The sequence below is a fragment of the Lynx canadensis genome, chromosome B2, assembly GCF_007474595.2.
Source record: "Lynx canadensis isolate LIC74 chromosome B2, mLynCan4.pri.v2, whole genome shotgun sequence".
Taxonomy (NCBI): Eukaryota; Metazoa; Chordata; class Mammalia; order Carnivora; family Felidae; genus Lynx; species Lynx canadensis.
This window is the reverse complement of record NC_044307.1, coordinates 58,455,673-58,477,565: the sequence shown is the minus strand read 5'-3', so window position 1 is coordinate 58,477,565 and position 21,893 is coordinate 58,455,673. Positions and strand designations below refer to the sequence as shown.

The window sequence follows — 21,893 nt, the reverse complement described above, 5'->3', positions numbered from 1 at the left end:
TCAGGGAAGTTCTCAGCTATTGTTTCTTCAAGTACCCCTTCAGCACCTTTCCCTCTCTCTTCCTCCTCTGGAATACCAATTATGCGTATATTATTTGTTTTTAGTGTATCACTTAGTTCTCTAATTTTCCCCTCATACTCCTGGATTTTTTTATCTCTCTTTTTCTCAGCTTCCTCTTTTTCCATAACTTTATCTTCTAGTTCACCTATTCTCTCCTCTGCCTCTTCCATCCGAGCCGTGGTGGTTTGCATTTTGTTTTGCATTTCCTTTAAAGCGTTTTTCAGCTCCTCGTGACTGTTCCTTAGTCCCTTGATCTCTGTAGCAAGAGATTCTCTGCTGTCCTGTATACTGTTTTCCAGCCCAGCGATTAATTTTATGACTATTATTCTAAATTCACTTTCTGTTATATTATTTAAATCCTTTTTGATCAGCTCATTAGCTGTTGTTATTTCCTGGAGATTCTTCTGAGGGGAATTCTTCCGCTTGGTCATTTTGGATAGTCCCTGGTGTGGTGAGGACCTGCAGGGCACTTCCCCTGTGCTGTGGTGTATAACTGGAGTTGGTGGGCGGGGCCGCAGTCTGACCTGATGTCTGCCCCCAGCCCACCGCTGGGGCCACAGTCAGACTGGTGTGTGCCTTCTCTTCCCCTCTCCTAGGGGCGGGATTCACTGTGGGGTGGCGTGGCCCGTCTGGGCTCCTTGCACACTGCCAGGCTTGTGATGTTGGGGATCTGGCGTATTAGCTGGGGTGGGAAGGCAAGGTGCACGGCGGCAGGGGGGGCAGGCTTAGCTCGCTTGTCCTTAGGTGATCCACTTCAGGAGGGGCCCTGTGGCAGCCGGAGGGAGTCAGATCCGCTGCCAGAGGTTTGGCTCCGCAGAAACACAGAGTTGGGTGTTTGCGCGGAGCGAGCAATTTCCCTGGCCGGAACCGGTTCCCTTTGGGATTTTGGCTGGGGGATGGGCGGGGGAGATGGCGCTGGCGAGCGCCTTTGTTCCCCGCCAAACTGAGCTCTGTCGTCCGGGGGCTCCACAGCTCACCCTCCCTTTGTCCTCCAGCCTTCCCGCTTTCCGAGCAGAGCTGTTAACTTATGACCTCCCAGACGCTAAGTCGCGCTTGCTGTCGGAACACAGTCCGTCAGGCCCCTCCGCTTTTACAAGCCGGACTCGGGGACTCTGCTTGGCTGGCGAGCCACCCCTCTGCCCCGGCTCCCTCCCGCCAGTCCGTGGAGCGCGCACAGCCTCGCCGCCCTTCCTACCCTCTTCCGTGGGCCTCTCGTCTGCACTTGGGTCCGGTGACTCCGTTCTGCTCATCCTCTGGCGGTTTTCTGGGTTATTTAGGCAGGTGTAGGTGGAATCTAAGTGATCAGCAGGACGCGCGGTGAGCCCAGCGTCCTCCTACGCCGCCATCTTCCTGCGCCCCCCCCATTTTGCTATTTTAAATATTATCTTCTATGATAACTGTTGAAGCCTTTCTGTAGGAGTCAATTCAAAGAACACTTTAAGAACAAACCAGTGTTTGTGAGTTTGGCTATATGCAGCTGATATAACTGAAAGCTAAAATTTTATGGTTCAGATCATCAATTTCCTTTTCAATTTTATTGTCCATCTTCAAGCTATCTGAAAGAATGGTCATAAGTGTGATTTCTGAGTCTAAAGTTGCTGCAGTTTGAGACCCTATAAATATAGATGTCATAGTGATGATGGATTTAATGCTGTACTGGGTTTGCCTAAACAAGTCTTCCCAGAGCAGCTTTTGTCTGACTCCAAGTGATGGATGATGGAACCCAATTGCTCATGAAACTTTATTGTTCTGTGTGTATGTGTGTGGCCATGCATGTATGTGTGTTTTTGATAGAAGTGAACATTCATCAGCCATTCTCAAATATATTATCCTTTGATTTCCATGAATTTCCTATAATTCATTATAACTAGTCTCTTGGGCAGACGTACACATTGCAGAGGTTAACCATTACAACTTAACATCTATATGATGGCTTGCCTGTCTATTTCTCCCCTTGGTATATCAGAGGAAGTCAAAGAAAGCAGTAGGGTTTTGGAATCAGAGATTAAGAAATCCCAGCTCTGGAACCATTAGCAGTGGATTTGGACAAGTTGTTTGCTCTGTTCAAGCCTCTGAACCCTGATTATTTCAGAAGTAGAATGGGGATAATAATAATGTTTAGAGTAAACAAGATAATTCAATATAGAACACTTAGTATATCTAATATGGGTAAATAAAGAAAGTATGAATACGTTTCACCTAAAATATATGGTGGTAATAAATGTCTAGATGAGCTAGATCTCTGCATTTCAACAGATTTCCATTGAATACTGTATTTTCTGTATTTCATTCAACATTATTTTTCTCAGTTTTGTGTCCTTTAGTTTTTTTTTGCTTTGACTCAGTTTTCTAACTGTTGATAATAATACCACTTCTATTATAATTATCTACTCCATTGTTTTATAATATTCTTATTCTATCAGTATTATCCTTAGTTCATGTAATCTGTTGTTATATGGTAAATATACTTCTTATTTTCTCAATTATGTATAATTTAAATCTAACTTGAGAAAAACAAGAATTCTTTTGTGTATATCATATACAAATATTATTATGGGCTTATCCATTTTATGACCTGGATTTAAACAATAAATTTAGAGCAACTAGAATCCTGATACTTTGAAGACAGAAGTACACAACTGCATATGGAGCATAAAATGGGAAGCGGGTGGTAAAGCAAGAGAGTTACAGGTTAAACACTTCCAGGGAAAGAGTGAGTTTAAGATTGTCTAACCTGGAATGAAAGAGAGAAACAGACATCCAGTTTAACAACAGTCTGAATAAATATACTTATGTACTATGTCCCTACAAAATCTATGTTCAAGTCTTAAGCCCAAGTACCTTAGAATGTGATTGTATCTGGATTATGGTTAAATGTGGTTATGTGGATGGGCCCTAATCAAGTATGACTGATGTCCTTACTAGAAGGCGAAGAGACAGCCAGAAGTATGTGTGCACAGAGGAAAGACCATGTGAGGATACAAGGAAAAAGCAGAAGATTGGGCTCTCAGGGTAAACAAAATAGGCTAATACCCTGATCTTAGATTCCCAACCCCAGATCTGTGTGAAAATAAATTTTGGTTAAGTCCCCCAGTCAGTGGTATTTTGTTAGGTTAGACATAGGAGACTAAGACACCAAACAAAATCAGTCAACCAAACAAAAAAACCTAACATTTATAGAGTGTCTGACTTTTTTTTGCTAATTGCTCGTTTTCTGTTCAACAATCAAGAAATGAGTGGATTGACATAATTTTTACCATTACCATACTTGTACATTGCATTTATGGATATGGAAATTGAGTATCAAAAAAGTTAGTAGTCTTGCCTGTTTGTCTCATCCCATTTTCCTGCAAACATTCCAGCACACAGGACATGATTGTGCTCCAGCAACCCCCAGGTTTTCTTTCAATTTACTCAAATCCCTCCTGCCTCCAGGGGCTTTTGCATATGATGTTGCCTCTGCCCAGCACATTCTTACCTAATTCTGCTGGTCTACTGATTCCTACTTATTTTTCAGATTCCATGTCAAATCTTACCTCCTTGAAAATGTGTTCCCTGAGATCTCAGTTTAAATCAGCCCACAACTCTTGTAAGCATTTTGATGCTTACTATATGTTATCTTCTCTCTTGAGATTTGAATTACAAAAGATGTCACTAATGCTGTTTTGTCAATCTTGTATCCTACCATGGACTGTCTTGCCTGACACGTAATAATGTTGAAAGATACCTGCATGATAAATTAAGACTAAATATCTCCTAGATAATAAATGACGAAGCTGACAGTCAAAAGGAATTCTTTGTCTCTAGAGTCCATGCTTTCTCTCTTTTTTTCTTAAAAGTGTGTGTATACATATTTTGTATGCGTAGATATCACATTCATATGTTTATACATTAAGTAATTTAGAAAAGGATTAGGGAACAGAAGTAATGTAGGTATTTCTAAAATGAAATTCAAGTGAGCAAACAGCATATATGGTATGAGGTAGCTACCGTGCCTCATTTACTGTCTCCCTTCCCAAATAAAAGAAGTGTGATACAGCAGAATAATCCAGAATCCCCAGTAACATTTCCTAAGGCAAATAGGCTTTATTAGTAATTGTGGAACTGCGGCTAGATTAAACTGAAAGTGTTCATCAGTATGTTGAGTTTTGTGGAACTTAATTCTGTAAATAATCTGACTAGGGACATACTCTCTAAATTCTCATTACGAAATCGTTAGCACTCTTTGAAATTGTGATGTGCTGACCAACCCCAACAGAGAATGTTAAGTATAAACACTTGTACTGTAAGCTATCCATTAGCTCCTAATGTCTTTGGAACTCCAAGGGCAGATTTTTAAATCCAGGAATGAAAGGGAGTTCTCTGAGGATGATTTCATCACCAGATCACTTTATATGTTTCTGTGTGCTTTTTGATCCTCCCCTTATTTCTTTGAATAATCAGACTTCCTCTATCACTTCCATGTCTGGTATTTTCTTGAATTGTTTTGAAGGAAGTCACAAAACAACCAAATGAGGGATTGCCCATGGTAGAAATTAAGGTACTACTATATGAATCTCTTAAAAACTAAAAAATTGTATTTCACAATTATTCTGCTGGTTTACTTTATCCTTTTAATGCTTTAGAAAAATAAAAATTTAAATGTATTCTGTGAATATTCAGAAATTATGAATATCATGTTTAAAATATTTATATAATTTTATCAAATGTAAGGTCTAAAATGTACTAAATTAATTTATGAGATTTTATTAGTGTTTTTTTTTCAATTTTTTAATGTTTATTTATTACTGAGAGACAGAGAGACACAGCGTGAGCAGGGGAGGGGTAGAGACAGGGGGAGACACAGAATCTGAAGTAGGCTTCAGGCTCTGAGCTGTCAGCACAGAGCCCAACACGGGACTCGAACTCACAAACTGTGAGATCATGACCTGGGCCGAAGTCAGTCGCCTAACCAACTGAGCCACCAGGCACCCCAGTTAGTGTTCTTTTCTAAAGTAGATATTTCATCTCAAGGAATTGTGACTAGAAGTGGCTTATTGCTCATAATGATAAAGATAATAATTGGATATATTGTTCCTAATTAAATTTAATCAGTGATCTTAGTATCTAATAATCTAATATCAATTAGATATATAATATCAATAATCTAATATCAATTGAGTATTGTTTTACAGGTCCTGAAATATAATTTAATTAGAACCACTATAATTAATATATGATATTAACCATCTCACTGATATTTAATCTCGATTACAAATGCAAAAATATATTTTAAAAATCCATTTATCCAGTGGGAATATCTGAAATTTTATCAGGGAACAGTCTTTGAGAAGAATTATGACATGATGTGGAAACCCTTTTCTTCCATATAAGAACACAAAGGAAAAGAAAAATGTCCTCAAGGTTCCCAAAGAATGAACCCCAAAAGAAAAATTAACTAGTATAATACTGAGTTTAGAACTCGCCAGAAAACAACTCAATTGCATGATATTTTCAATACTAAATTCAGAGCTTTTAGCTACTATTTGCTCAGCTGCCCATAATTGTTAGAAAATCTAACTACGGCTCAATGAATGCCAACCGTTACTTTGCCAGTAGAAAGTCCCATGAGCACAGAGATAATCCTATCCTAACATGGAGACCAGGGCCAGACTGTGGTCACAGTGGAGGTGGTATCTAAGCACCTGGAAGCCTGTGGGCTTGTTAAGGGAATAGTTGATGTATTTCTAGGAACATAGTTGTTGTTATAAACTAAAATGCAAAATTGGTTTTTCGAGGTCAGTAGGCCAATGCCTTAGTTTTATTAAAAAGCTAAAGATGGACAAATCATAACTCTGCCAATTGAAGGGCTATTTTTTCACTGGAGACACAAAGCAGTTATATAACACAAGAAAACCCTATGTAATTGAATGCAAAAATGAATGGCACGCTGTTGGTGGTATTAGATGGTTAAGAGATCATTAATACTGAAAATATTGGTAGCATTTTAGGTAATAAGTGAAGCTTAAGTACGTTCTTAAGTATTAGCAGCATTTAAGTGGATAGAAGAGAAACCTAGGCAGGTTTCTCTTGGTTTAAATTTCAAGTGAAGATTTTTAGACTTAATTTTTTGATAGTGACCTACTATCCAAAGTTTTTTTTTTTCCTTTGATGTTTATTTATTTACTTTGAGAGAAAGAGAACACTTGCGGGAGTGGGCAAGCAGAAGAAGGGTGGAGGGAAAGAGAGGGAGAGAGAGAATCCCAAGCAGGCTCTGCACTGTCAGTGCAGAGCCCAACACAGGGCTCAATATCATGACCTGAGCCAAAATCAAGAGACAGACACTTAACTGACTGAGCCACCTAGGCACCCCTACCATCAAAGTTTTAAATCAAGAATTTAACTTACTTTTTTTCAAGGATGGGATGAAAAGTGGAAGCTGGGAGCAATTCCATGTCACCTGTGGAAACTACCTGAATATATATGGTAGGAATTGAATTGGCCTTCTTAACAGAAATATCCCCTATTTATGTTTAATTTCCTTTTAAAAAATCAATTTTTATAGTGAACTTACTAAATTTCTTCTAAGTTAAATGCATATAAAATAACCCTAGAAGGGCACCTGGGTGGCTTAGTCAGTTAAGCCCCATGTAGGGCTCTGCACTGACAGAGCAGAACTTGCTTGGGATTCTCTGTCTCCTCTCTCTCAGCTTCTCTTTCTTTCTCTTTCTCAAAATAAACCAATAAAACCAATAAAATAGTGTATTGGCATCAAATATATCAATTGAGGTCTATCTTTTATTTCTGTTTGTGAATAGACAGTTTAGGGCTATAAATCCTCCCTGAAAATATAATTGTTTTGATTTTATAGTAATTTCTTTATATGTTTATGGCTGATTAAATAAATTAATGGTGTTTTTTGATTTTCTTTTAGATTTTATGTTGAGAGAGAGGGACAGGAAAGGAGGGAGGGAGAGAGGGGAGAGTAAGAAGGAGAGAGAATCTCAAGCAGACTCCACGCTCAGCACGGGCCCTGTGTGGAGCTCAATCTCACGACCCTGGGATGGTGACCTGAGCCAAAATCAGAAGTCAGACTTAACCGACTGAGCCACCTAGGCACCCCAATGGTGTTTTCAGTATAAATATGATAGGCAGTTAATAAGGAAAATACACACATGTACATGTTCTATAGTGAGGTTTATCACTGGCAATTAAAAACTGCTTTCTTAAAGATGGAAGTCAGTAATTTTAAACAATGACTTTTATAACACTGAAGAATAATCAGATGAGAGAGTTAATACCCAACATAATGGAATTTTACTATTTGCTGTCTTTTTGATCATATATGTGTAAGATTGGCCTATTCCATGTATTCCTTCTAGGCTTTGCTAAGACATGTGGAAGCTTAGAAATTGTTGCTGTATGATGATAGGCATGCAAATAATAAAACAGTCAGTCACCCACATCTCTATTGTGTTCAGCATAGTTATTTGACCTTTCCTGGCATCTACCCTGACTACCTAAATGTAATGAATAGAATTTATGGCCCACTAAACTTTTCTTTCAGGTTCTAATTGGTGGAGACTTGTTAATGATTACTATTATGTGAATACAAATGACAAATATGAGCAATCACTGCAAGTTTGGGAGAAGAATAATTACACGTAGTTCAAACACCAGGAGTCCTGAAAAGAGTTCAATGTATATTTATAATTATGCAAAAAAATATTTGTTCTACTCATTTGACCTTTAAAGCACCCCGTGTGCTGATTTTAGAGAAAGCATTACAAAGCCTTGATGGAAAAATTTTACACTGCATGGTGTGCTAGGCAAACTGTATCATCAGCAAATGCTAAACAATAATGTTGTAAGACTGTTTTCTTACGTTCAGTCAATTCCTGTTAGATTCAATCGGACACAATCAGAACAGCATTGCCTCCACTCTAATAAGCCTAAGGGGAAAGATATGACTACTGTTAAAAAGTGTGTCTCTTGAATAAAGTAACAATCCTGCTAGATGAAATATTAGAATTGCATTTTCGGCAAAGAACACATGATGGTCTACATTGTTATAATGGACATTTACTTACTTTCATCTTTCTTCAGCTTAGCTGCCAGCTCTCTGGAATAGGTGTATGAGAAAAGATAATATGCCATCCATGTATTCATTTACAATGGGTAATTTATTTCAGAAATGATAATAGCTTTGAAAACAAGAATAACCAATGCAGAATTTTAAGTATGAAAGAAAAATTCCCATACTTATCCAAAGGTGAAAGCCTACAGAATTAGTATATAGGAAATAGTGTTCTTGATGGTGAAGAAGTTTCCCCTCTGAGACAATGAATAGAAATTGTACTACAATAATAAAAACCATAATAAATTTTAAAGAAAAGCCACCAATGTGATATATTTATAATTAGTCTCCTACCATCATATATGAATCTTTCCCTAATACTCTTGAGTTCTTCTGTTTGTTTATTCAGGTGATGGCAGGTCTATAGCTTAGAGTTGATAATCAAAAGCCAGTCACCTGATATGTTACTATTCATGCAGAAAACCTTTTTAAGGAATTAATGTGGCTAACACAAATTAAGAGAGACAGGTCTTGAGATTTTAACAAAAACTATTATCAGGTCCAGCTCCAATTAAAGAATCAAATTCCATACTCTGTTAACATTAATACTGTTTCACTGATGTGATTAGAAGATAATATAAAAGATCTTCCTATACGTTGGGTCAAATGATAGCTCTGTATTCTCAGTACTGTAGTTATCAAAATCAGTATCAGTCAGAACTTTACCAAATAAACAGATCCAGCAGAAGATATATATTAAGAGATTTATTTCAAGGAATTGGCTTATATGATCGTGGCATCTGTCTGGATAAGTACAAAGTCTGAGGGGCAGGTCTGCAGACTGGAAACCTCTGGGTGGGGGCTAATGCTACAATCCACAGGTGGAATTTCTTCAAGGGAACTTCAGTTTTGCTTGTAAAGCCTTTCAGTTGATGAATGAGGTCTACTCAAATTTTGAAGGGTCATCTCCTTTACTTAAAGTCAACTGCTTGTAGATGTTAACCACACCTACAAAATGCCTTAACAGCAACACTTAGATTAGTGTTTGAATAACAGGAGACTGTAGCCTAGCTAAATTGCCACACAAAACTAACCATCACAGACACAGTAGATTGAGAAAAAATTTTGAAGAAAATTTAGCAATATATAATGGAAATGTTGAGAAAGCTTATATACCGCAAATTAACTTCTAGAAATTTTCCTAAGAAAATACATTGATGTGTGTATCAAGATGCATGAAACAGTCATATATTTTAGTTTTACAGAAAAGAGTGAAAATACAAATTTGGTATTCCCAAATACCAATGATTGAACATTTTAGAAATAAAGTACAAACATATGAACTATTACTATACATTCATGAAAGTTAATAGTTTGGAATAACATTAACATACATAAATGTCTTATGTTATTAAATTAACAAAGAAGGCAAACTCCAAAAGAGTTTATATGTTACATTCCCAACTTCAGGGAACCTTCTGTAATGAAATGACAGTTTTAAATTACAATACAGTTATAATGGTTCCTTCTGATAAATGCGGGTTATTGTGCCTTTTTCCTCTTTGATATTTTCAGCATTTTATGAAATATCTTCTAATAAATAGAGTAAAGTACATGCTATCTTCAAAAGAAAAATGCTGTCATTCGTTAAGCACCTCTTTTATTTCAGATAGTGTCTTGTAAAACTGCTCATTATTCAACACATACTGTAGTGTTTGCAACATACAAGGCCCTGTTGTACGTATGAGGATACAGCAGTAACATAACAAAGGCCTCTGTCTCCTCATACTGTTGACATTGTAGTGCATGAACTATAATCTCCATACAGAATAGCATGTTCCACATGCTTAAAGTAGTGAAGCTTAAAGATCTGGTATTGAACTGAACTCTCATTCTCAACTATAGACAGACAAAGCCCTTAAAACTCCACTTTATTCATTTCGCTTCTAGCCTTCACCATCTCTCAAAATCTCACACTGTAATATCTCTTATTCTTCACTCTTCCTCTCGTAATCATCATAATCACACAGAGGTCAGTTCTGGAATATTTCTACTCTGTATTTGTGTGTGGTCTGTATTGCACAACTTAGAACCATTGTGTATTGAATTAATATGTATTTTATATCACACTTTTTCATTATTCTCTAGTCAGATCCATAAGAGTAAACACCACTGTTGAATATGGACTAAATACAGATCTTTAAAGGAAGAAAAAAAAATGTTCTTCTCATTTGGATAAAATATTCTAATTTGTAATATAAATATGTAAATACATATGCATATGTATTTTAGATACATATATGCAGGTGTGTATGCACACCTGTATGTACATGTGTGTATGTATACAGGCATGTGTATTCCTTTACATTTTAGAATTTAGAATGTAGAATAACTTTTGTTATTGTTATTGTATTGTCTTGATTAAAAATGCCACGGACAACATTTGGAATAAAAAATAGATTCTTAATGATAAACAGGCTGAAGTGTCAAAAAATCTTTTAAGAAGAGTTCAAACAGAGAATACTTGGTATACCAAATATTAAAATAAATTGTTCCACTAGAGTAATTAAAGAAATATACTCGGAATCAAGTACACTGAAGAGCTATAAAATACGAAATGAAGAAATACTATATACATGAAATATTATTGTGAATATTAGTGACCTTCAAATCCATGTATAAACATAAAATATAGGCAAATATTTATTTCTTTGTTGGGAAGGATTTTCATTCAGAGAATATATTGAAAATACTAATAGATCTTATATGAGTAGAAATATAAAACTAAACATTTACTTCTGGGAACGTTTCCTAAGATTAAATAAGAGTGATATGACCTCATAAATTAGTATCATGTACGCATTTATCACTTTAAAATCTTAGAAACTAAATATCCAACAATATGTTATGTAGTCACATAAGAGAAATTATGCACATCAGAAAAATTTAATTTAGATGTATAATTATTGACGTATATTTTATTGATATAATTATAAAAACATAAAATTAAATATGATTACCCTGTTGATTATTTTTAAAAACAAAATTTAACAGTAAATTTCAAAGATCTTAGTGGCTTTATTCAGTGATTCATGAATATGTATGTATTGTATATATACTATCTTTTCAGTTATTATAGCTATAATCAACAGCCAAATAAATATGTTTGATGGCTTAATGGGTTTCCTTTGCTTAATGAAATATGGGAAATTTGTTCATTAACAAAGTCTTAGTGAATAATTGCTAATACTATTTCAATATCACAAAACAGTATGAAATATTTTTCCAAACATTAAAATTTAAAGATTGATTGGAGAAAAGTAGTTGTGCTTTTTATTTTTATCATTTAATGAATAACTTCCTAGAAGCTGTATCCTCCCTAAGATATTTTTAACAGCTTAATTGTAAGAAGTAATTAACCCAGAAAGCTTCTAGTTTGCTTCTAAATACAGCATCCAAGAATATCAAATGGGTTCTAAAAATGTTCAGTACATTTTTTCCCATGTTCTTAATATACAGAACAGCATGATCTTTTCAAAAACTTTTCAGAACTTTCTTTATCATAGCGTTAATATTGGCTGCCATGTTATACATGGTTTTAGTTTTATTAACTTTGTATCATGATATAGATAAAAGGAGGATGCAAAAAAAATCTCCAAATATTTTTTAAGAAAAAAATGTATATGCATTATAGATATGATTTATTTAATTGCTCCTATTCTTTATTCACTACAAAAATGTGTAAATTGTGTGTGTGTGTGTGTGTGTGTGTGTGTGTGTGTGTGTATTCACATATACAGAACACATTTTCTGGGGTCATGAGAACATTTCTAAAATTGACCATATGCTGGGCTATGCAGGCTAAGTGAATAAATTTCAAGAATCAGAAGCAAACAGAATATTCTTTGAATAAGTTTGATTTGAGCTTTTATAGTATTTTATAATATAAAAGATAACCAGGAAGTCCCTGTACAGTTCTGAATAATCTTGGGCCAAACAAACAAAAAAATCACAAAAGAAATTAGAAAATATTTTGAATAGATGATGAGGAAGAACTTTTTGTGCATAGCTAAATTTATTCTTAGAAGTTTACAATCTTGAGAGCTTATGTTAGATTAAACAGCCTAGAAGCAGGAGAGTAAATTAAGCCCAAAGAAAGTGAAAAGACGAAAATCATAAAAATAAGAACAGAAGCTAATGGAGTAGAAAATAAACATAGGATGGCAACTATCAACAATGCCAGAAGTGTGTTCTTTGAAATTGGCTACTCTCTACCAAGATTAATCTACAAAACAAATAAAATGAGAAAAAGCACACATAGCCAATATTATAAGAAAGAGAGACATTGTTAGAGTCTCAACACCAATTACATCTTTACTGGCAATAATGTTAGGCATAAATATATTTTATGCCAATATTTTGGATAAATAAAAGTATTTTATGCCAGTAATTTTGAAAATTCAGGTTAAATGAAAATGTTTCTAAAAAAACACAACTTAGTAAAATAGATGTGATAATACATATATATCTGCATTGATTAAATACATTAAATCCATCCTTAGTAACTTCCTCAAAGACAACTCCAAGTCCAGGGGGCTGTACTAGTGAATTCTACAAATATTGAAAAGTAGAGATAACGTCAATATTTTATTAACTTTCTGAAATAATAAAAGGACAGCATCATCTTGATACCAAAATTTAATAAGAGTAATACCAAGACAGGAGGGCTGAGGCCAATCACTCTGTTTAACATATATATTCCTTAATATATAGAAGAGTGAATCCTGTGTTATGTAAAATTGACATACATTACGGCCAAGTACATTTATTTCAGGAATGCGTTCAAACATTAAAAAAAACAGCATAATTCATCACAATAAAGAGAAAAAAAATTTTTTTTGATAATCTCAATTCAAAAAGATAAACAAAGTAAGAGGATTTATACTTCAAATATCTGGACTTAATAAAAAGTATCAGTATTTCAGACAGTGTGATATTGGTACAGGGGTAGAAGTATAGACCAATAAAATAGAGTGCCTGGGAACATACTCACACACACACACACTCCTATAGTCAAAGGTATGTTGTACACTGGATAACCATATTTAAACCTGATTCTTTTCAATATTTTTCACACAGAAAATTAGACAATGTAAAAAACTGAAGTAGAATATTATGCTCTTAATGTCATTTTAGTCACTGATGGGAATGTTCCATTTATTATCAGAATTTATTTCATTAAGTGATTGCCACAATTTGTTGTTTTGTCAAAATTTAACTTTGTATTTATGTACTTAAAACATTAAGGGTTTCTAATTTAGAACAGATTAATCTACTGATAACTTTGTTGGCTTTATGGTGAGATAATCTGTTTACTTAAATGTTTCTTTTGTTAATAGCTTAATTAATTGGTCAAATGTTTATACAACACATGCTAAAACCATAAATTTTTTCCCTAAATGGTTGCAGGCAAGAATTTGATCCATGTAGAGCTGAACTGACTATTTTAGGAAGGACTATGAAAACAAGTGAATCTATCAATCACATATCTGGAAAACCCTTGCCAGAATCAGGATCTGTCTTTATTGGTGGTTTTCCATATCTTCGTGGAACAAACCAGGTATTTCTATTGATATCTTAAAATATATTTATTATGTCATTGTATGAAAAACAGATTGGAAAATTTTAGAAAAGTTTCCTAGTTGATGGAGCTGTCTTCATGGTTTTGAAAAGAGAGCATGAACAATTCTACTAAGATATCCTACTGAAGCATACTAAAAGTTTACTGTTCTCATTGTACAGAATTGCTTTGGTTGTCAGGCTGCTTTCCCGTCTTATGGCTATACATGTGCATTATACTTAATGATAATTTTAAACATATGGGCTTTTGTTCACTCCTATGCTAGTGATTTCCTTGGATATATGAGTGGGTCGGCTCAAGAACACACCACAAATCTGATTCAAGAAATGGATCTGGAAGACCATTCCCAGTCTCCACTTCATATTGGGTTTTTAAAATGTAAAAATGTTCTCTGCAGAGGTTTGTGCATATGCCAACCCATTCTCTAAATTTTCATTTAGATAATTAGCTTATTGTCTTCATTATTAACCTATATTTTTGGATAAGAGCTTTCATGCTGACTTAAATGTTATTGATCATTGGCTCCATTTTACGTTATTATGGAGAATTACTTTCACAATTTAGGGTTGCTTGTTAAGTGTACCAATAGCTTATTACATCTTTTCTCTTACTGTATTTACAATTGTGCTTTACTTATGTGAACATACGATTTTAAAATACTGGAGATCTAAAATGCTGTTATTTTGAAGCCCCACAAGTAATATAAATTGGGTATAAATCTACTATTGGTAAGCTAAAAAAAATTCAAAGCAAATTTACATAAAGAACAAAAGTCACTTGCATAGTTGATGTGATGCATATGCCTTCAGTGAAATAAGGGAATTCTTTATCTGTAAGCATGCAGACGTTATTTTAAATTCAGCTTTACTCCATTAGACTTTTTGTGACTTTTTCTATAGTAATGCACTTCACTGACTTTTTCCTAGATACAACAAGACTATAAGCTCTATAAGAATAACACATTTCTGGGGCGCCTGGGTGGCGCAGTCGGTTAAGCGTCCGACTTCAGCCAGGTCATGATCTCGCGGTCCGTGAGTTCGAGCCCCGCGTCGGGCTCTGGGCTGATGGCTCAGAGCCTGGAGCCTGTTTCCGATTCTGTGTCTCCCTCTCTCTCTGCCCCTCCCCCGTTCATGCTCTGTCTCTTTCTGTCCCAAAAATAAATAAAAAACGTTGAAAAAAAATTTAAAAAAAAAAAAAAAAGAATAACACATTTCTGTTTTGTTTACCTTTTTATACCTCAAGGCAAGGACAGTTTCTGTCACATAGTAGGTGTCCATAAAACATCTTGTAAATGTATGATCAATTAAAGAATGGATGATAGGATTACAAAAAACTTACATAAATGAATCTTTAGTCATATATATATACACATATATATATTTATGTATATATACATCCCAAGTAAAAGATGAGTTCTCATATAGAATTTAATATTTGTGGGCACAGATTAATTAACTGCAAGTTCTCAAGACTCAAGGAGCTATTACTCTGTTGAGTATACAGGAGCAGTATAGAAAAATAGAAAAGAAAACCTCCTAGTTTCCCTAGGGGAATAAAGGGGTTTGTAGTTAGGCATAGATGTGAGGGATGATTAAGTGCCTACCAGGTAAGTAATATGTAGGCTGTCATTCCAGGCAGACAAAATGTCACACACTCAGGCTTAGGTAATGGAAAGACCTAGGAGAGGGGGAGTGGGAGTGGAAATAACTCACTAATTGTGGAGGCATGGAGTTTGATGTGAAATGAGCAGAAGGAAGACTTGATGTTGGAAAAGGCAGGAGTCTGATCATCATGGATCCTGTATAAAATATAAAATATTATCTGTTTTTATACTGGTGCCTGTAGGAGCCATTTAAGAAGTTTGAACAAGTAGTGATCTTTAATAGTTTTTACTCTGAAGCACCTGAAGTATAGGATTGGAGGTATTTAGACTACAGGTCAAGAATTGATAAAGTTAGGTAATAGCAACAATTAAACAAGAAATGGTGTTGTGACAGTGAGGGTGAGAGGATGACTATGAAAGCTATCGAGCTCATAATAATTATAGGAAAAAAATGGAAAAAGTGGAATTTGAATTACCAGTTTGTCTTATGTAAGCAGAGAATGCATAGTGTCTTAAAAAAGATGGGGATCACAAGATTATTTATAAAGATGGAAGTTCATTTTTACATTTGCATTAATTTTTGGTAGAGATGATTTTCAAATATTACCAGCTGGTTTGCCATGACCGCTAATTCATCAGTCCATTGCATCAGTACATTCCTGTTGCATATCATCCTATCAATGGGACATTGTGATACAGAGTAAGTCATTTGAAATATGGGCCTTGAGTTTTTAAGAGATCCTGAATATGGGAGTCTTTATACATGTGATGGTGGAAGCCACGATCACTGATTGGATTGATTTTGTAGAATGAGAGAAGAGAGGATTAATTATTGGAGATCAGCAATTTAAGAGTGGGCTAAAGAAGAGGGGCACCCAAAAACGGTTAAAGGGTAGAGGAATTGGTAATAGAACAAGAGGAAATATGTCACAAAGACAGAGTTTCCAAAAGGAGTATATATGTTCAACACCAAAGCTACAAAAGGTCAACCAGCAGTTTCAGAAGAACAATAAGAGCAGGAAAAAAATTAACTTTTTAAGGAAGAATAAATGGAAGAAGAAATATTTTTGATTACTGTTTCTAGAAGCTTATTAATAAAAAGAGAAAGGTAGTTATCTAGGGGAGGACAGAGTATCAAAGTAGAGTTGCAGAAGACTTTGTCATTCAAAACTTTGTTAGAAAGGATTAGCATTAACTAAGGGATACTCTCATAAAAACTTGATTCTCATTCTGTGATGTAGAACAACTGGACATTTGTCACAATCAATTTAGAGAAATTTGTGTGTAGACCAGTGAAGTTACCTTGAAATTAAAGGGACTGCTAACTAAGCAACTTTTCCCTCCTTGCTAAATATGCTGTGTTCCTGTATTTGGAAGATTTTATGTCAGTTCCTTATTGAATTTTTATTCTTATACTGTTACTCTCTCATAGTACTTACGTATGTTATGTGTGTGTGACATTCACTTAAATTGCTATATATTGAATGATTGATACAAGCAAAATATAAAATGTCTATGATAATACTTAAAGAGAAATCATATGAATCAGAAAACAGAAACAACTTTGTGAACTTGTTTCTGTGCAGTATGGCCCCTTTGAATATCTAAGTATCATGCAGGCTGTAACTATCTAATTATTGTGTTCTGATTAAGAGCTGCTGTTTAAGCACAGTGGGTTGTCAGTACTCAGAAAATTAAAAACAACAGGTTTGCAGTATTAAACACTAAGAAGGAGAACTATAGTTGAGTCTTCAAGCCAGTAAGTACTAAGTTACACTTATTCTCTTGCCTCTAAGTTTCCAGTAATGTCTTTCTGTACTGGCTAGAGCCCCTCCACGTAATCAGAGCCCCTAATCCAATGCGTATATGCTGACAAGTTGTTTAATGTTTCCTTTAACAAAAACACACAGAGCTCAGTAGGGAGGAGAGAATGAAACAGTTAGGCATTTTCAGTTTTGTGCCTGAAGTGTGAAAAACTCTGTTTCTCCCTGAGGACCGTAAATTATGATAACTTCCAAAGTCCGAGAGTAAATGCACCCTCTCTGGTGTAGGAAAACACTTTTCCTTAGTAGTGCATTAATTGTTTTATACTTTTCAATGCATGCGCTCCTGCCTTGGGTCTAAGTTGCTTAAGGACACCAAGCCTTAATTCTTTAACAAAGCACAAACCAAGTTACAATGGTACCAACTTTTCTCTTTGCTAAATATAAAAGGAAATAAGATAATTATACAAAGAGATATTATTGTTAATCCTCTAGAGGATTTTTTTTCTTTCTGCAAAAATTGAAAACAAAATGTGTTCTGTAAAGATGCTAGTTATTTTTCACATTCAAGTCAACCACTAATATTAAAACAGAATTTATGGTAGCATATACTTTTATATAGGATAGGAATTTTTGAAGACTCAGTGACTATCTTAATCCATTTGGACTGCTCTAACAAAAATACCATAAACATTAATTTTTCATAGTTACGAAGGTTGGGAAGTCCAAGATCATGGTGCTGGCAGGTTGTAGTCTGGTGAGGGCCCCTTTTCTGGTTCATAGACGACAGCTGCTGTCTTCTAACTGTGTCCTCAACGTTGGCAGAAAGAGTGAGAGAGTTCTCTGGGATCTCTTTTGTAAGGGCACTAATCCCATTCATGAGGGCTCCACCCTCATGACCTAATCACCTCCTGAAGACCTCCTCCTCCTCCTAATACCAATTTATTGAGGACTAGGATTTTAATGTGAATTTTAGAGGGACACAGACTCTGAGTTCATAACAATGATTGATTAAAGAATCTAAATATTCATTTTAATTTTTAATTTCAACATAATAGATGAGTCCAATAATTATTAAAATTTTAAGTGAATCCCTTGAGAAAATAAGAATACTTTTGTAAAGCAAATAAGTATTATCTACTTTTTGTATGTTTAAAACATTGATTTACATATTCAATAATTAATCTGCTATAAAGCCATTCACTTTTACAAAAAACCCTGTCAATCATCTTCTATAAAAATCATTTAGCCATGGGGCGCCTGGGTGGCGCAGTCGGTTAAGCATCCGACTTCAGCCAGGTCACGATCTCGCGGTCCGTGAGCTCGAGCCCCGCGTCGGGCTCTGGACTGATGGCTCAGAGCCTGGAGCCTGTTTCCGACTCTGTGTCTCCCTCTCTCTCTGCCCCTCCCCCGTTCATGCTCTGTCTCTCTCTGTCCCAAAAATAAATAAAAAACGTTGAAAAAAAATTAAAAAAAAATCATTTAGCCAAAAAAGTGACTGTTAAATTAATAATCTAACACAGAATGACAGAATTCTCCTTTGGAAGTTGTGATTGATTCCTGAAGAATAAATGAAAAAGTCACCTCAGTTATCTATATTTCCCTTTCTGTTAAAATATTTTGGTAGTTTATATTACTCATCACAATTCATTATCAATTTAAAGAGGAAATGACACCTCAGTAAATTGTTTATGATAGACTATTAGAGAGGATGCTTGTCCACCTTTCTGAGCTCTTCCAAGATATTTGTTGTATGAATACTAGGTAATCAATCAGAAATAAATTGAAACACACCAGTGAAAAAAATTTTTAAAAGATGGCCACGTTCAGCCCTCTTGGGTTGGGTAAATGGTGAAAAACAAAACAAAACAAAACCGTTAATCTCTACCTTGACCTTATTTTCTGTCCATTTGATCTTAAAAAGAAAATCACTCTATAATAAGCAAAAGTGTTTTAAATAAGCATATATGTAACGTATATCTCTGATAAGCATAAGCAAAATAATAGAGACATAAGAGTTGCATTGCAACATTTCAAAACCCATTGCTTCTTCTGGAGGTTATGTGTTAAGTCATTCACTTATTCATTCGGCCTGTCTGCAACAGTGCCATTTAAGCCCTTAGCTGTCTATTTTGCCATCGGTGGCATTTGGCAACAAATCAACAAATTTTCAGATGAAGACCCATGAGAATTATTTCTCATTCCTTGCACATATAAGACTCACTTTTAATTTATTCCCATACAAGGACATGCCTTTCTTAAGCAATAATCCACTGTGGACTGAGCCTCGCTCAATTGTACTGCAAAAACTGGCTCCTACTCAACACGAAGACAGATTCTCCTCCCACAGTTCCACCTTCCTCTGCAAACTGCTCTTCCGTTTTTTGCTCTGACCCATATCTTTATCACTTTTGCCTCTATTTCTTGATATCTGTGCAAAATGCTGCCAGGAGTTGGGGAGGACCTATCTCTGAGTCTGTCCCTACTCTAGATCCTTTCTTAATCTATATGGTTCCAACATTTTAAGGATCTCTCTTGAATTCCTCTATTTATGTTTGCTTCTAGTTTTGAAAAGTTCTGTGTACATTTAATCATAGTTCCATTTATTCAAAAACACTGGCTTATATTTACCATTGTATCTACCTCACCCTAATTATCTCATTAGAAAATATAGAAAAAAAAATACATGCAAGTCTGCATTCATGAACCTATGAGGAAGTCAGAAGGAGACATCAAGCATGAGTCTAAGGCTTCAGGTGGCTTAAGCAACAAAACGATGGATCCATTACTAAGATGAGGAAAACTGGGAGAACAGATTTGGGGGAAATGAGAAGATTATTAGTTTGGACACTTCAAGTGAGGTATCTGTGAGGCTTGCAAGAATGAACAAGGTAACACTTGTGTTCATAACTCAGGGAATTCTCAGCATGTAGCATTTAAATTCATGTGACCAGATGAGGGGCGCCTGGTGGCTCAGTCAGTTAAGCATCCAACTCTTGGTTTCAGCTCAGGTCATATGTTATATGAATACTAGGTAATCAGTCAGAAATAAATTGAAACACACCAGGGGAAAAATTTTTCAAAAGATGAAAGAAAAATTTTCAAAATATTAAAGGAAATAAGATAATTATACAAATAGATACTATTGCTAACCCCTTAGTGGATATTTTTTTCTTTCTTCAAAAGTTGATAATGTAAAATATGTTCTATAAAGATGATAGTTCTTTTTTCACATTCAAGTCAATCACTAATAAAAACAATTTATCTTGCGGATTGTGAGTTCAAGCCCCATGTCGGGCTCCATGCTGACAGTGAAGAGCCTGTTTGGGATTTTCTCTCTCTCCCTCTCTCTCTGCCCCTACCCCCTCTCAAAATAAATAAATAAAAGTTAAAAGTAAATAAATAAATGAATGAGAAAAATAATAAACAAGTACATGTGACTAGATAAAATAACCTCAGGGGAGAGGGAGGAGAAAGAAGAGAAGAATCAGGACAAAGTCCTGGAGAAGACTGAGAAGGTAATTAAGTATCCAACAGCAAAGTAGGCTGAGGAATTAAGAGCACAACTGAGAAAATGTGCTGTAATCATAGAATGCAGAAGAAGAGCAAGTTTCAAGAAAGAGGAGCTGTTCAACCCTGCTAAAATAGGATCTATAAAGAATAAGGGCTGACAACCATCTATTAGTTTTTCTGACATGTAAAGCATTGATAAACTCATAAGAGAATGACTACCTCTATTTAAGCTCATGATGGTGAATGAAGGAATATTGTCAGCATTCTGTTAAGAACCAATGTTTTCTCTTGGCAAAAGGAGAGAATCTAGCTGCACATTTGCTTCCTATTATAACAAGCATGAAGATTGCACCTGCAGTGAGACAGTTTAGTACATTTTTAATCTGCATTGAAAATCCTTTTTAGTATCATCTATAAAGTGGAAGATGTTCATATCCTAAACAAAATTTTCCAGTTTAGGGATACACACTGGTGAAATTCTTCTACTTGAATACAAGGAGACATATACTGCCTCATGTAAGTGGAATCATTCAACGTTTGTCTTTCTGTGCCTGGACTCCTTCACTTAGCCTGATGTCCTCTGTTTCATCCATGTAGTCACTTATTACAGAATTTCCTTTTTTTATCTATTGGTTTGTCAGTGGACATTTAAATTATTTACACATCATGGCTATTGTGAACAGTGCTTCTATGAATATAGGTCTTTTCAAGATCTTGATTTCAATTCTTTTGAATAAATACCCAGAAGTGGGATTGCAGGATTATATGGTAGTTTCATTTTTAATTTGGGAGGGAATCTCCATGCTACTTTCCATAGCAGCTGCACCATTTTGTGCTCCACCAACAATGCACAAGGGTTCTGATTTCTCCACATCCTCACCAACATTTGTGGCATACACACACACATGCACATTTACACACATATATATACATACATATGTAAATAAAATACATACACATATATACACATATATATGTGTATATATATATATATATATACATATATATGTATCTATATAATTCTGACAGGTATAAGATGGTATCTTGATATCTCTTGGTTTTGGTGTGCAATTTTCCTGATGATTAGTGATTATGAGCATTTTTTCATATACTGTTGACCATTGTATGTCTTTGGAGAATGTCTATTCAAAAGCCTTATTTTTTAACTTGGGTTATTAGCTTTTTTAACTATTTAGTTGTTGGAGTTCCATTTGTATTTTGGAGATTAACCCCTTATCAGATATATAGTTTGCAAAT

General features: G+C 35.1%; 1 protein-coding gene across 1 annotated transcript in view; it reads left to right on the top strand.

Moving 5' to 3' along the window:
- Positions 1-21,893, top strand: part of EYS (eyes shut homolog) — a 1,650,074-nt gene that overhangs the window by 1,046,240 nt on the left and 581,941 nt on the right. Inside the window, exon 28 of the mRNA XM_030315776.1 lies at positions 13,586-13,736. Coding sequence (XP_030171636.1) covers positions 13,586-13,736 — 151 coding nt within the window. The remainder of the gene's footprint in view (positions 1-13,585; positions 13,737-21,893) is intronic.